At 48.1% G+C, this 13,379-nt stretch overlaps 1 protein-coding gene across 1 annotated transcript; it reads right to left on the reverse strand.

Moving 5' to 3' along the window:
- Positions 1-6,203: 6,203 nt before the first annotated feature.
- Positions 6,204-13,116, reverse strand: det1 (DET1 partner of COP1 E3 ubiquitin ligase). Its single transcript, XM_026366690.1, has 9 exons — positions 12,805-13,116; positions 11,792-12,140; positions 11,415-11,681; positions 10,956-11,168; positions 10,635-10,858; positions 9,359-9,488; positions 8,696-8,886; positions 7,525-7,716; positions 6,204-6,908 (listed from the first exon to the last, which is right to left on the reverse strand). The coding sequence occupies exons 2-9, from the start codon at positions 12,038-12,040 to the stop codon at positions 6,719-6,721; spliced, it is 1,656 nt and encodes a 551-aa protein (XP_026222475.1). The 5' UTR covers positions 12,041-12,140; positions 12,805-13,116; the 3' UTR covers positions 6,204-6,718.
- Positions 13,117-13,379: the final 263 nt, after the last annotated feature.

The following is a 13,379-nucleotide window of genomic DNA, read 5'->3' on the forward strand; positions in this document are numbered from 1 at the left end:
CAGTCAAGGAAAGCAACAGGCAAGGAACCACAGGCTGGAGACAGGAAGGGAAACAAGAGTGGGGAATGACGCTGGAAACAGGTGGGGGGAACGACGACGATCTGACAGGGGAGGAAAGTCTGAGGAGAGCTTATGTAGTGTGAGGGGAACACAGGTGAGTCCAATATGCCGCTGATTGGCAAGAGCAGAGGGAGAGAACTGGCTGGTGGGCGGAGTCCAGAGGGAGAGTGAGGTGGAGCAGTGAGGGAAATCCTCAGCTTGGCCTGATGCCAGGCCGAAATCATGACAGAACCCCCCCGGCAAGGGCCGGATCCCAGACGGCCCAACGAGAAACCAGGAAGGACGAGCAGACCAAGACGGGCGGGAGGAGGGGGCCCGGAGGAGGGCCCGAAAGCACCAGGCCGGGCGGGCGGAGGGAGGCCAGGAGGAGGGCCCGCAAACACCAGACCGGGCGGGCGGAGGGAGGCCAGGAGGAGGGACCGGGCGCAGCAGACCAGGAGAGACTCAGGCGGACGCCCGGGAGGCGGCAACCAAGACCAGAGAGATGACGAACCAGAAGGCACAGCCTCGGGTGGACGGCCGGGAGGCGGCAGGAAAGGCGGCGAACAGGACCAGAGCGCCTCGGGCGGACGGCCGGGAGGCGGCAGGAAAGGCGGCGAACAAGACCAGAGCGCCTCGGGCGGACGGCCGGGAGGCGCCAGGAGAGCCGTTGACCGAAGGGCGTCGGGCGGACGTCCCGGAGGAGGCGCCAGGAGAGCCGCTGACCGAAGGGCGTCGGGCGGACGTCCCGGAGGAGGCGCCAGGAGAGCCGCTGACCGAAGGGCGGCGGGCGGACGTCCCGGAGGCGGCCAGCAGACCAGGAGAGCCTCCGGCGGACGGCCAGGAGGCGGCAAACAGACCAGGAGAGCCTCCGGCGGACGGCCAGGAGGCGGCAAACAGACCAGGAGTGCCTCCGGACTGCGAAGCGGAAGCCGGCTGCCTGGAGCTGAGACCTGGAGGGCCGGCTGCGGAGCTGAGACCTGGAGGACCGGCTGCGGAGCTGAGACCTGGAGGACCGGCTGCGGAGCTGAGACCAGGAGGACCGGCTGCGGAGCTGAGACCCGGAGGGCCGGCTGCGGAGCTGAGACCCGGAGGGCCGGCTGCGGAGCTGAGACCCGGAGGGCCGGCTGCGGAGCTGAGACCCGGAGGGCCGGCTGCGGAGCTGAGACCCGGAGGGCCGGCTGCGGAGCGCCGGGCGGATGCTCCGGCGGCGGCGTCTGGAGTGCCGGCTGAGGAGCGCCGGGCGGATGCTCCGGCGGCAGGAACGGGACAGGCTGGAGAGGCGGCGATGACGGCGACCTCGGCGTCGACCCGCTCAGAGACAGGAGAGACAAGAGAGACGGCGACGACGACCTCTGCATCGACCCACCTGGAGACAGGAGAGGCTGGGGAGACAAAACAGACAGGAGAGACGGCGACGACGACCTCTGCGTCGACCCGCCTGGAGACAGGAGAGACGGCGACGACGACCTCTGCGTCGACCCGCCTGGAGACAGGAGAGACGGCGACGACGACCTCTGCGTCGACCCGCCTGGAGACAGGAGAGACGGCGACGACGACCTCTGCGTCGACCCGCCTGGAGACAGGAGAGACGGCGACGACGACCTCTGCGTCGACCCGCCTGGAGAAAGGGCAGGAGTTGTTGTGGTGACCAGAGCAGCGGTGATTGCAGCAACCAGGGTAGCGGCGATCGTGGTGACAGCAACAGGATCAAGAACAGGAGCCGAAGCTGAGGCAGTTGCGATAGCAGGAGCGGCTGCGGTGACAGGAACTGTGACGACTGGAACTGTGACTGGAGCAGCTGCGACGACTGGAACTGTGACTGGAGCAGCTGCGACGACTGGAACTGTGACTGGAGCAGCTGCGACGACTGGAACTGTGACTGGAGCAGCTGCGACGACTGGAACTGTGACTGGAGCAGCTGCGGCGACTGGAACTGTGACTGGAGCAGCTGCGGCGACTGGAACTGTGACTGGAGCAGCTGCGGCGACTGGAACTGTGACTGGAGCAGCTGCGGCGACTGGAACTGTGACTGGAGCAGCTGCGGCGACTGGAACTGTGACTGGAGCAGCTGCGGCGACTGGAACTGTGACTGGAGCAGCTGCGGCGACTGGAACCGTGACTGGAGCAGCTGCGGCGACTGGAACCGTGACTGGAGCAGCTGCGGCGACTGAGACTGAAGCTGGAGCAGGAACTGGGGCCGTGACTGAGACTGAAGCTGGAGCAGGAACTGGGGCCGTGACTGAGACTGAAGCTGGAGCAGGAACTGGGGCCGTGACTGAGACTGAAGCTGGAGCAGGAACTGGGGCCGTGACTGAGACTGAAGCTGGAGCAGGAACTGGGGCCGTGACTGAGACTGAGACTGGAGCAGGAACTGGGGCCGTGACTGAGACTGGAGCAGGAACTGGGGCCGTGACTGAGACTGGAGCAGGAACTGGGGCCGTGACTGAGACTGGAGCAGGAACTGGGGCCGTGACTGAGACTGGAGCGGCCGTGGCATTCCGACGCCTCTGGCGGAACCGCCGCAGGTATCTGGATTGCAGGTAACTGATTGGTTTGGGGGCCATAACCAGACGTGTACCCCAGAAAGGTGAGTCCCGATGATCCTCTGGGTGTGCATAGTTCTCCTGCAGTGCTTCAGGGAAAAGCCCGTAATGATCGAGATGGGGAGGGAGGTTTGTGTGGCCGTAAAAAGGATCATAAGGATCCATGGCCGCGGTCTGGTCAGATCGTTCTGTCACAGTTTTAAGGAGAGGGACGAGGCAGGAATGAACTTAACAGGATTTATTAGCAAAAGTACCAAAACAGGGAAACTAAGGTGGACCAAAACAAGGGAAACTAAGGTGGTGTCAACAGACACTACAAAAATAGGCAAAAACACGAGGACAAAGTAACAACAGAAAACTACCCAGATGGCGGAGAACAAAGTAACAAAACAGGAACCAAAGTACAAAACCAAAAACCACTGCTCAGAGGCAGGAAAACACTCACGGGAACAGGTAACAATGTCCAGAGTTCAGAGGGGGGAACATAGTCCAGGGAATCCAGAGGGGAAAGCACAAAATCCAGAGTCCAGGGGGGGAAGCAAGACAGGGCTGAGGAGGAGTGAGCAGGAGCAGGCAAGGTTGGGCAACAGTCAAGGAAAGCAACAGGCAAGGAACCACAGGCTGGAGACAGGAAGGGAAACAAGAGTGGGGAATGACGCTGGAAACAGGTGGGGGGAACGACGACGATCTGACAGGGGAGGAAAGTCTGAGGAGAGCTTATGTAGTGTGAGGGGAACACAGGTGAGTCCAATATGCCGCTGATTGGCAAGAGCAGAGGGAGAGAACTGGCTGGTGGGCGGAGTCCAGAGGGAGAGTGAGGTGGAGCAGTGAGGGAAATCCTCAGCTTGGCCTGATGCCAGGCCGAAATCATGACAGAAAACCCTTTTGCAATGACAAGACTAAAGTAAAACTGAGTGAATCATGATGGAGTTACTGCTAACACACATTGAATGTTGCTGAAATGACATGAAATTACAGCAAGGCGATGTCATGAGACCAAGACTACTGAGGGGACCAATCACATTTGTTAGTGTGGAAGTGCACGTTAGGCTATGGGGTAGGCTTCACCATAAGAAACAGGGTAGGCCTATGGTAGATTTGACTTAGAAACAGAAATCAAGCCTTATTTGTTGGCATTTTTCATTACTCAACATTCCACTGAAACACAAGTACATGTACATGCATGTTTTAGACGTGCATTTTTTTGTTTTGTTTTAGTTCCCTTGCATAATTGTGTGTCTCTAAGTCTTTTTACTCTTCCAGAGAAAGGGTTTTACATTGCAAATCAATATTGTGTGTACTTCCACACCAACCTCACAATTTATACCACAGCTCTGAAGATTTTTATGGTGACTGATGCCTAAATGATTAAATCTGTCTGTGGTGGAGAGTGTGCGGAGAAGCCGGGCACTGCAACAGGAAACACTTAGGCTTGTGGCCTTTTCTGGATTACATTGCTTGTGCTGTTGCCAAGACAACAGCAATTAGAAAAGACTAGGTTACCAAGCAGAGCGCGGTTATGTTTCCGTAGCAACCAAGGTCAGAGACGACTCGAGGTTTACCTGATTCTTAGGAATAAGACAGATAAAATGTATTTAGTAACTCTAACTCAGTGTGTCCTTATTGGCTTTTTAAGCATCTATTAACAATTCAATTCAATTTTATTAGTATGGCACTAAATCCCACAGAAGTCATTTCAAGGCACTTGACAGTGTTTAAGGTTTAACACCTTACAAAATATAACTGTATACAGAAAAAAAAACCCAACTACCCCACTTGACCCACTAGGATACAGTGGAGAGGAATATCTCCAGCAAAACCAGGCTCAGGGAGGGCGGCCATCTGCCTTGACCGGCTGGGGTGAGTGGAAAGAGGAGAGAGAAAAGAACGGCAGGCAACAAAAACAACAACAAGGAGTAAAAACACTAGGCAGGTCGGTAGGACCAGTAACTGTACCCTGGGGCCGAGGATGCCTGCAGAGGTGTACAGAGAGCGGGAGACGAGAGGAGGAAGCACAACTACGGGAGAGAGAAGACAGAGTTAATGACATGCAATGGTGGCATTTGAATGGATAGATGAGGATAGGAGGGGAGAGAAGAGGAGCTCAATGTATCAGTAGAGGTTCCCTAGCAGACTAATCTATAGCAGCATGACTATGAGACAGTTCAGAGTCACCTGATCCATCTCTGACTATAAGCTTTATGAAAGTTTTAAGCCCAGTCTTAAACGTAGAGATGGCGTCTGCCTCCCGAACCTGAGCCGTTAGAACAGTTAGATATAGTTGAGTACTTTGGATATAAGGGTTAAGGTAAAGACAAATTAGCTTGAAACAAACAAACGATCCTCAAACTAGCACCGTCGTGCTGGTTTCATTTTCTATAGGCAGTCTGTTTGCAGGGATGAGGACAGACTAGGTGTCCTCCTGTATGGAGGCCTGTCTGTGCCTGCTGTGTGCGCTTCCTGTAATTAGTTGATTATCACAGCATGTTGTCACACACTGGCTTACACAAACACACTATAATGACAATGACATAACATGGCTTCCTTAAGCCTCGATCTACAAGATAGTATTTACAGCGCTTGTACAGAACTAAGCAGCTGTACAATAGTGACCGCACTCACACCACATTGATTCCCACATCTTCACCTCCCTCAATCCTGTTTTCTCAAACTATCTCCCACCAGTTCTCTCATCTCTCTATCTTTCAGTTCCTTCTTACCTCTGCTTTAAACCCCCATTAGTCCATCTAACACACACACACACACACACACACACAGCTCCCATGTCCACTGCAGTGTGTAACCAGAGGCTAGGAGAACACTTAATCCCACAGCACCTGCTTTCCATACCACTGTGACCTCTCTGCAGCTGCCTGGGCGTACGCCTTTTGCCTTTATGTCTGTTCATTATACATGTGTGCATGTTCATGTATTGGCGACTTTGCATTTATGTCAGGAGTGAGGGTGTAAGTCAATCTACATATTTGTAGATTTGTTTATATAGCTGTGTGTTATAAAACACATCGGAGCAAAAACAGATGTCCGGCGCTCGAGTCTGCACGACAGATGGGCTTGATATAAAATAGCAACATTATGATCCTATACACTGCAATGAGAACAGACTGCAGGGATCAGTATGCAAATTCAATATGATGACACGTAAACTCCGTGTTGTCTTCTCCCGTTTGCAGTAAACTTACTGCAGTTCAGATTCACCGTGAGCCAGCATGGCATCCAGATATTCAGAGATGTTTTTGTACAGCTTCTTGAGAAATATACAGGCAACACAACTTCACCCAGATTAAACAATGTGTGCACTTGTCTTTCTACTACAAAGCTTTCCCACTCCTGTGTGCATTGAAAATGCACAAGGTCACACAGAGCACAAAACACACACAAAACATGTAGGAGAAAATGCAAAGGTCAGTGGGAAGCAGAACATCAGTCAGATTTCTTGCCACACAATGCTTTTCCCTCTCCAGTACCGATGTACTCTTGTATGTAGTAAAGAGTATGGGCTCAGCAAAACAAGCAAAATTGTATAATTTTTATTATGATAAAATATATACAGTTACATAAAAAGAAGTATAAAAACAATATAATATAAAATGACCTCTTTCCATGTCACAAAAGAAAGTTTGTTGGACAACTGGTCGCAGACCAAGTGGGTAAGCAATTCTGAAATGAATGTGCAGCTTTCAGTGTATGGTAGAGAGAAAAAACACCTTTGGTTCCTTCAAAGAGGTCCGGCTACCTATGGCTCCCACCTCCGTCGCACATCAATCACTCTCCCTACATCTCCATTTACACTTAGTCCAGCCTCTCTTCCCTACAGGTCGCGTCTTTGTTCGCAGAGGAAGGGGGGGGGGGGAGGAGGTGAAAGGAAAAAGCAGAATTGCTGCCTTCTTGTGAGGAGGAGGGGTGGGTGCGGGGTGACTGTATGTTGGATAGGAGAGGAACACTGGTTTCTCTAACGGAGAGGGCGACTAGCAGAACAAACGGTTTTGTCCTTCCAGATGGAGGACGTGTTTGTTGTACTGTCACCAGTAGCTGCTAACAGATATCCTGCAGTTTGTTGAGTGAGAGTCCACAGGCTCTGAGTTTAGTTTGCTGCAAACATACGCACGAGATCCTCACGCACAGACGTGCCTCATGTGGAAGTTCACCACGTACTCTGCATTGGTGCGCTGAACGGAGATGGCAAAGGGCTCGAAGGGGTGGAAGGTGAAGGCAACCAGGCGTCGCACGGTGTGATTTACAGGCCGTCCCAGCAGGCCTGCTTGGATCTTAAACTTCAGCAGCCCAGAGTCACGTGCGTAAAACCTGGAGGGTGACACAGGAGCAGAACAGTCATGAAAGACACCCATCTTTCCTCCAAGCAGCTGATGTTATGTGACTAAAGGTCTGAAAAATCAGCAATTAAAACTGGGACAGTAACTATTGATTATTATTTTATTATTGATAATCTTTCAGCCACTTTTTAAACCAATTGTTTATCTTGTAACTTTAACTGCACTTTTGGAAGTTTATAAGCTACACTAAGCGCTACATTCATATACAACACTACATTACATCTAAATGTAATCAATCCCTCCTACGCTTATTGATCTTCAGGAGACACACCTCTACACACACACGCAGGAAAATATGGTAATATTGTTAGTAAACCTAGGGAAAACACTGTACGCCCATCAGTCAGACCATGAACACCAGCTGGGGGTTTTAATGTTGTGGTTGGAGGGCGAAATTATTGACGACTGATTAGTTTTAAAGTATTTCATTATGTGAGTAAAAATGAATATCAACAAGTTAAAAAAAACCTAAATCCTTAAAACCATGATAACTTCCTGGTCTCATGTGATTTTTTACCCTGTTGGCACCGTTATTCATGTACCTTTAATGATAATGTGACTGTGCACTGGCCTGACGAAGAGTGTACCTGATGGGGTGGTCTCCACAGGTCTTGGGCCTCTCCATCACTGACACCCACTTGTCATCGTAGCTGAAGAGGGAGAGATCGAGGTAAGGACTGCTGCTGTAGGACTGGGCACTGATGGGCAGCTGGCCCAGTAACCGGCGCACGGCCTCAGTGTGCCCACCATATTTAGCATTCACAATGGTGTCCTTAAATCTAAGGCACAGACAAACATGTGGTTATCAGCAAAATGAAATAATAATAAAATAAAAACAACAGCAACACTTCACATAGATACAAATGAATATAATGAGAATAAACAGTATTATAGTACACATGATATACTATTTATAGTATAAGCAGTATAATATTTTAAGTTCTATGGTTTCCATTATAGCCACTTACTGTCAATAGTAACAGTAACAGCTTAAATCTCCATTTAATTCAACAGATGACTGACGTTAAAGCTATAGCTGGAAAATACATTTGTTTTTATGATGTTATGTGTTGGTGAGACATTCCTGGCTAAATTATAGCCTCCCAATTCTCACCGCTCCACATTTCCAGCACTCAGCAATGACTCAATGGTCACACTTTCCATTCTCTTTTCTGTCTTTCTGCTTCAGTCCTTATTTTTCAGATCTCCTCTCAACCTGTGCTACAATATCCCCTGCCTGTTTCTCTTGGCGTCACCGTTAGCCAGTTGTAAGTGGTACAAATCTGGTTTGCTGAATGTGCTTGCCAGCTTTCGATGTCTCCTCTCCTACTTTCCGACATCAATTTTCACCACTCTAAAATCCAATTCTAAGCTTTTTGTCGTCACCCAAACTATCCTTTATCTTCCTCCTCCTTCCTCAGTCCTGTCCTCTCTCTTCACCTTTCACTGAGGATTTTGTCACCTACGCTGGTGAGTTGAACAGCCAAATTCAATCACAGCTCCTCCAGCCACTGTCCTAATGTCTTGCTTCTATATCCAGATTAAGTCCTAAAACTCCTTCCTCCTCCTCGGGGTGATCGCTGCTGATCTGCTTCCATTCCTAACCACCATCTCCAAATCCTCCCTGACTTCAGGTTCAGCTTTTTCTTTATATAGATATTTACATTTATGTGGAATTTATAAATTTTTGGCATTTTTATTTAACAAGGCTCTTCTGCAGTAGACATGTTGCCTCTCTCATGTTTCTCCTCACACTACCTTCTCTGGACCTGCCGTGCATAGTTGTTGGATGAAGCAGAGCACGGGAACTGGACGGCCTGGCTGTGCAGCGTAGCGTTTCTGAACAGGTCGCAAAAATTCTCAAACAGTTCCAGCAGCTGATCGGAGGTGTTCTCGAAGACGGCCAGCACCTCTGTAGACACCATGTTGTACACAACGAAGAACGAAGGCTGCCAGAGAAAAGAAATAGGGTGGTGACATGACGGTTTGGAGAAAGAAACAAAGACTCAACATTTTATAGTTTGTTCTCAAACTGTAAGTCGATCCACCCTGGTCTTCAAGATTAAAAAACACCAAGGAGAGTCAGAAAAGTAAGGCATCCATTCAAGTATTTCAGGTTTTGGCTTCTTTATATTATCCTCAAGGTTAAATATGACTATTTTAACAAATATTCTTTTGAAAAAAAAAGGTCTATTCAACAAAGACATTAGAGACTACGATTTTAGCGAACATTCGTTAGATCCATTTGTTGTCACCATTAATGAGACGCAGGACAGAAAACAATCTGTAGTTGAAACGTGTCCTTGGACACCTGGAAGAAGAATCCTTGTTATACAGCACAAACAGGGGAGGCAGAGGAAAACAACAAAGAGAAGAAGGGCAGGAATTCAGGTGTAGGTGTGCGTGTGTGAGCACTCTTACCTGCGAGGGGTCCGTGACTCTGAGTGTGACCACGTCTTCGCTTGTGTATTTAATGAAGAGGTGATGCTCATCCAGCAGCTGCATCTTCCACATTCTCAACCTCCTCAGCTGGTCAAAAAAGTGGAAGAACCTGGCAAAAACATTATACTGTTATTAAACCAAGAGCCAGGTGAACTAAGTGTGACAAGGTTTGATGACAATAATTATCCAGCATCATTATATGATAGATGTGGACTGAAAAGAACATTTTGGGTCTTTAAAGGCTTTCTGACATTGTGTTGAAAAAAATAGTGAATTCTGAAAATATTCTGTAAAATCATGGATAATGGGAACAGTTTCACAAAAGATAACTGCATGTGAAAATTCAGTTGTGCAAAAGAAAAATGAATTTATAGTGATAAGTTTAGACGTGACGATGGTCATTCAAAAAATAATTCCTCATGGGACAGCAGGAACTTCAACATACTGTAGGACTGACACGACAAACTGTTACGCTCGTCCCATTTATTTGATTTGTGAACAGCTCTATGTGAGTCATTTTGTTTATATTATATTTGTGTTGTACAGATGCAAAAGAGAGCTCTTCGTATTTTTTCTCTACTTTCAGTGAGACTGAATAAATTGTCAATGTTTTTTACATTTGCAATATTGCTGCAACGTCTGATCACTTCTTAAGACACACACAACAGCCCAGTGCAGCCAGGGTGGGTACAAGATCAATGTACGAGATACAGTGATGTCTTTTACACCTAACCTGTTTGAATTCCTTAAACTGAACTCTGGTGTGAGCTACACAGAACACCTCAGTCCAGAAGCAAGCAGAGGTTCTAGTGTGGTCCACTAACTGTAGGTGGGAAAACAAAACTGACACAAAGTCTATTAAACTGACTGTGAACTGGAAAGTGATCTCCTGAGCTGTTATGTACAGGATGATGTTGTTTGGTTACAGATACACACTTCACCACTTGACAGACATTGATTGATCAGACAGTGAAAAGTAGTTGGAACACACAAGTGCTGTGTCCTGTTACGAGTATTTTACCAGACAAAATTCAGTGAAACAAACCAAACCAATGAACTAAGGTATAGTGTAAGTGGGATTACAAAGAAATACAATACTGCACAGTCATCGTGAATTTTTAACTTGTAGGAAACTTTTGTCTTGCTGTTTATCACCAACTTGCTAAGAGTTGCAAGTAAGTGATTAGCAGTAGACAGTTGCTAAATAAAATCAAATAAGCGAAATTAGACTGAAAAAAGTAGTCATTGTTCATACCTCCTCTTAGCAGTGGCGCTGCCGTCCTGCTCAGCTCTCCTCCAGAGGTAGACCAGCAGCCTGTGTTTAAGGGAGTTGATTGTTTTATCAGTGTACAGGCGAGGGTAGCCAGGCTGGCTTTCAGCCTGAGCTTCTGTATAAACAGCCGAAAGAGTCAGGAGGTCATCCTCGTAACAGAACCTCCCAATAGTCCTTACATCCAAAAACGTTCCCTCTGGAGTCACCTGGTCGGTTAAGGAGAGACAAAAAAAAGGTCTAATCCTTACACACATTTTGGGTGGAATTACATTTTAAATGTACATGAAATCCCTTTGCGCTCACCTGAAAGACATGTATGGTCTGCTGCTGCACTGACAGCACAGCCAGGATGTTTCTGTAGAGGTAGAGGCCCTGGTTGTGGGACAGGATGATCTTATCACACTTAAAAGACCTGGTGTCACACAGTCTGCCAGTGTGGAGGTCAATAATGTGCAGGGAGTAGTCTTCTAGAGGAGACCGGGGATTAGGAGTCACAGACTCGTTGTTACGGTACACCTAGGGGGAGAATAAATATGGATCAAATAGAGGGTCTGACCCTGTGATAGACTGACGACCTCTCCGGGGTGCACCCCGCCTCACGCCTAATGACAGCTGGGATGGGCTCTAGCACTCCTGTGACCCATAAGAAGACAAGCGGTTAGGATAATGGAGGGATAGAAATAGTGGGTTGAGCCAAACTATTCTAGTAAATTTGCAGTTCCCTTCCCTGTAAATTTGTAATAGCATTGAGGATATCATTACCTCAAAAAAGTATGGTGGAGGCTCTTCAGGGACGTACACAGCTGACCCCACAATAACATAGCGACAGTCATCTGTGAAGAGGCTGCACTCCCGATTGAGGTGTTCTCCATTTGAGGCCACATTAGTGACATGGAGCAAAGAGAAGAAGCGCTCAAACAGGCGACCTCGAATGTTCAAGGAGCGCTGGTCATTGGCAATTAGAAGAGTCTCTCCCTCTTGGCCTCTCAGCAGGTCCTGTGCTGCCTGGCAGCCTTGGTATTCATATATCTACAAGAAGAACAGAAGCATTGGAGAACAGCTAAAGATCAACCAAAATATAATGTTTTGAGGGGAATTATGGAATTAAAGAATAGACAATGGCTTCTCCCCTCTCCCACCTCCAGAGACGTTTGGTCAGATGAGAAGGCGATGAAGCAGCGTCCATCTGGTGAGAATTTCCTAAGGAAACAGGGAGGCTTCTCTACGTTGACCACAGTGAAGTTAGGGAACAGGTTCTGGTGGAAGCAGCGCACTCTGTACCAGTGAGCTCCAGGTCGGCCTGAGCAAATCCTGCGCCTTTCCAGCCGATGAACCACATTTTGATTCTGGATCCGTCTGGGCTTCAGGGTTGGGGTGTCCTCATCCATCACTGTGATTAGAGAATGGTCCCAAACCTCTCCCAGAGTTGATAGTTTGACAGGCAGGTAGTAGGGTGAAACGACTACATCACAAACACACTCCTGGCACCTGTGTTGACAAAGGAAAGAGAGGAAGGACAAAATGAAGAGTGTGCAATTCAAAATTCAAACAGAAGCTGAGCAAAAAAGTAGAAAGTTTCTCCTGGTATAACGATTAGTTGTGTAATTAATGACGCAAACAGATTATTTAAACTAGTTTTAAAGTTTTATGAATAGAATTATTGAAGCTCTCATCAATCAGGTGGTCTGTGCTATGCTAAGTTAAATTAGCAGTTACAAATTTAGTTACATTTGTAAATATATGCTACAACTGATCAAGAAAAATCTACTGTATAATAAATAACAACCCTGGTGAATTCAGCATTGCTAAGTAACTTGTACCTAAAACCACAGTCAGGCAATCTGAATGATCAAGACACGGACTGTGTAATAGGATGGTTGTATAAAGAGAACAAAACCAGAGAGCTACGGGACTTTTGGTGGATTTATAAGGAGCCAGAAGAACACAAACGACATAATGTAGACGCTGAAACACGCAGAGACTGGAGGACCTTCTTCTCTCTGTCCAGGTCTGTCCACACATCTGAGAGTGGTGTCGGTCTCAGCCCCTGGTCTGAAACGTGCACCACTCTCCTAGCTAACTCAGACTACACGACTAGGGAAAGCGGTTCCTGTATATGTCTAGACATTTGACTAAATGAGCCGATACTCACTTGTTGCTTTTAAAAGGAAATTAGTCCACTACCAGGAGCTTTCTGGTTCCTCCAGGTCCAGCTGGTTTTGTTAGCAACACCTCCTAAGTTTGGCTGACGAGCTCGACACCAGTTAGCTGCCGGCTGTTAGCTTGTAGCACTCGTCTGTCGGAAGCGTCCGACTTTATTCATGTCGTGAAGTGTAAAAGTAGCTTTAACCCATTACACGCGTGTCCAGGAGCCGCTGCGTTTGTTGTCGGTGGAGGAGTATTGACATTACGGCGAAACAACAGGGGTCATGCGCTGCTGGTTCCGCGTTGCTCGGTGCAGTACTCCTCCCAAACTCCCGGGGGCGCCGCACGAAAGAAGCGGCGCTACAATGCTAATGTTGCTAGCTATGAGTTTCTCAGACTAAAACTTAGTTTTAACAGGTTTGATGCCATGCTGATATTTCATCATGCCAACAGGCTGTCTGATTTAGCAGTTCTGAGTGTAAAAGTAATTCGTGATTGCACAGGTTGAGGATTCAAGTGCACAAGAAGGCTGATTAGTTTGTACATGTTTGTGTAAGGGCATCACAGTAACGCACAGGTGTT

This window comes from Anabas testudineus, chromosome 6 (assembly GCF_900324465.2).
Source record: "Anabas testudineus chromosome 6, fAnaTes1.2, whole genome shotgun sequence".
Lineage (NCBI taxonomy): Eukaryota > Metazoa > Chordata > Actinopteri > Anabantiformes > Anabantidae > Anabas > Anabas testudineus.

Bases quoted from the DNA above. Each gene is read 5' to 3' on its own strand.
- det1 (XM_026366690.1), bottom strand. From the start codon at position 12,040: ATGGATGAGGACACCCCAACCCTGAAGCCCAGACGGATCCAGAATCAA. The intron at 11,682-11,791 runs GTGGGAGAGGGG...TTCTTCTTGTAG, and splicing joins CTGACCAAACGTCTCTGGAG to ATATATGAATACCAAGGCTG. The intron at 7,717-8,695 runs GTAGTGTGAGGA...TCTGTGCCTTAG, and splicing joins GCACGGCAGGTCCAGAGAAG to ATTTAAGGACACCATTGTGA.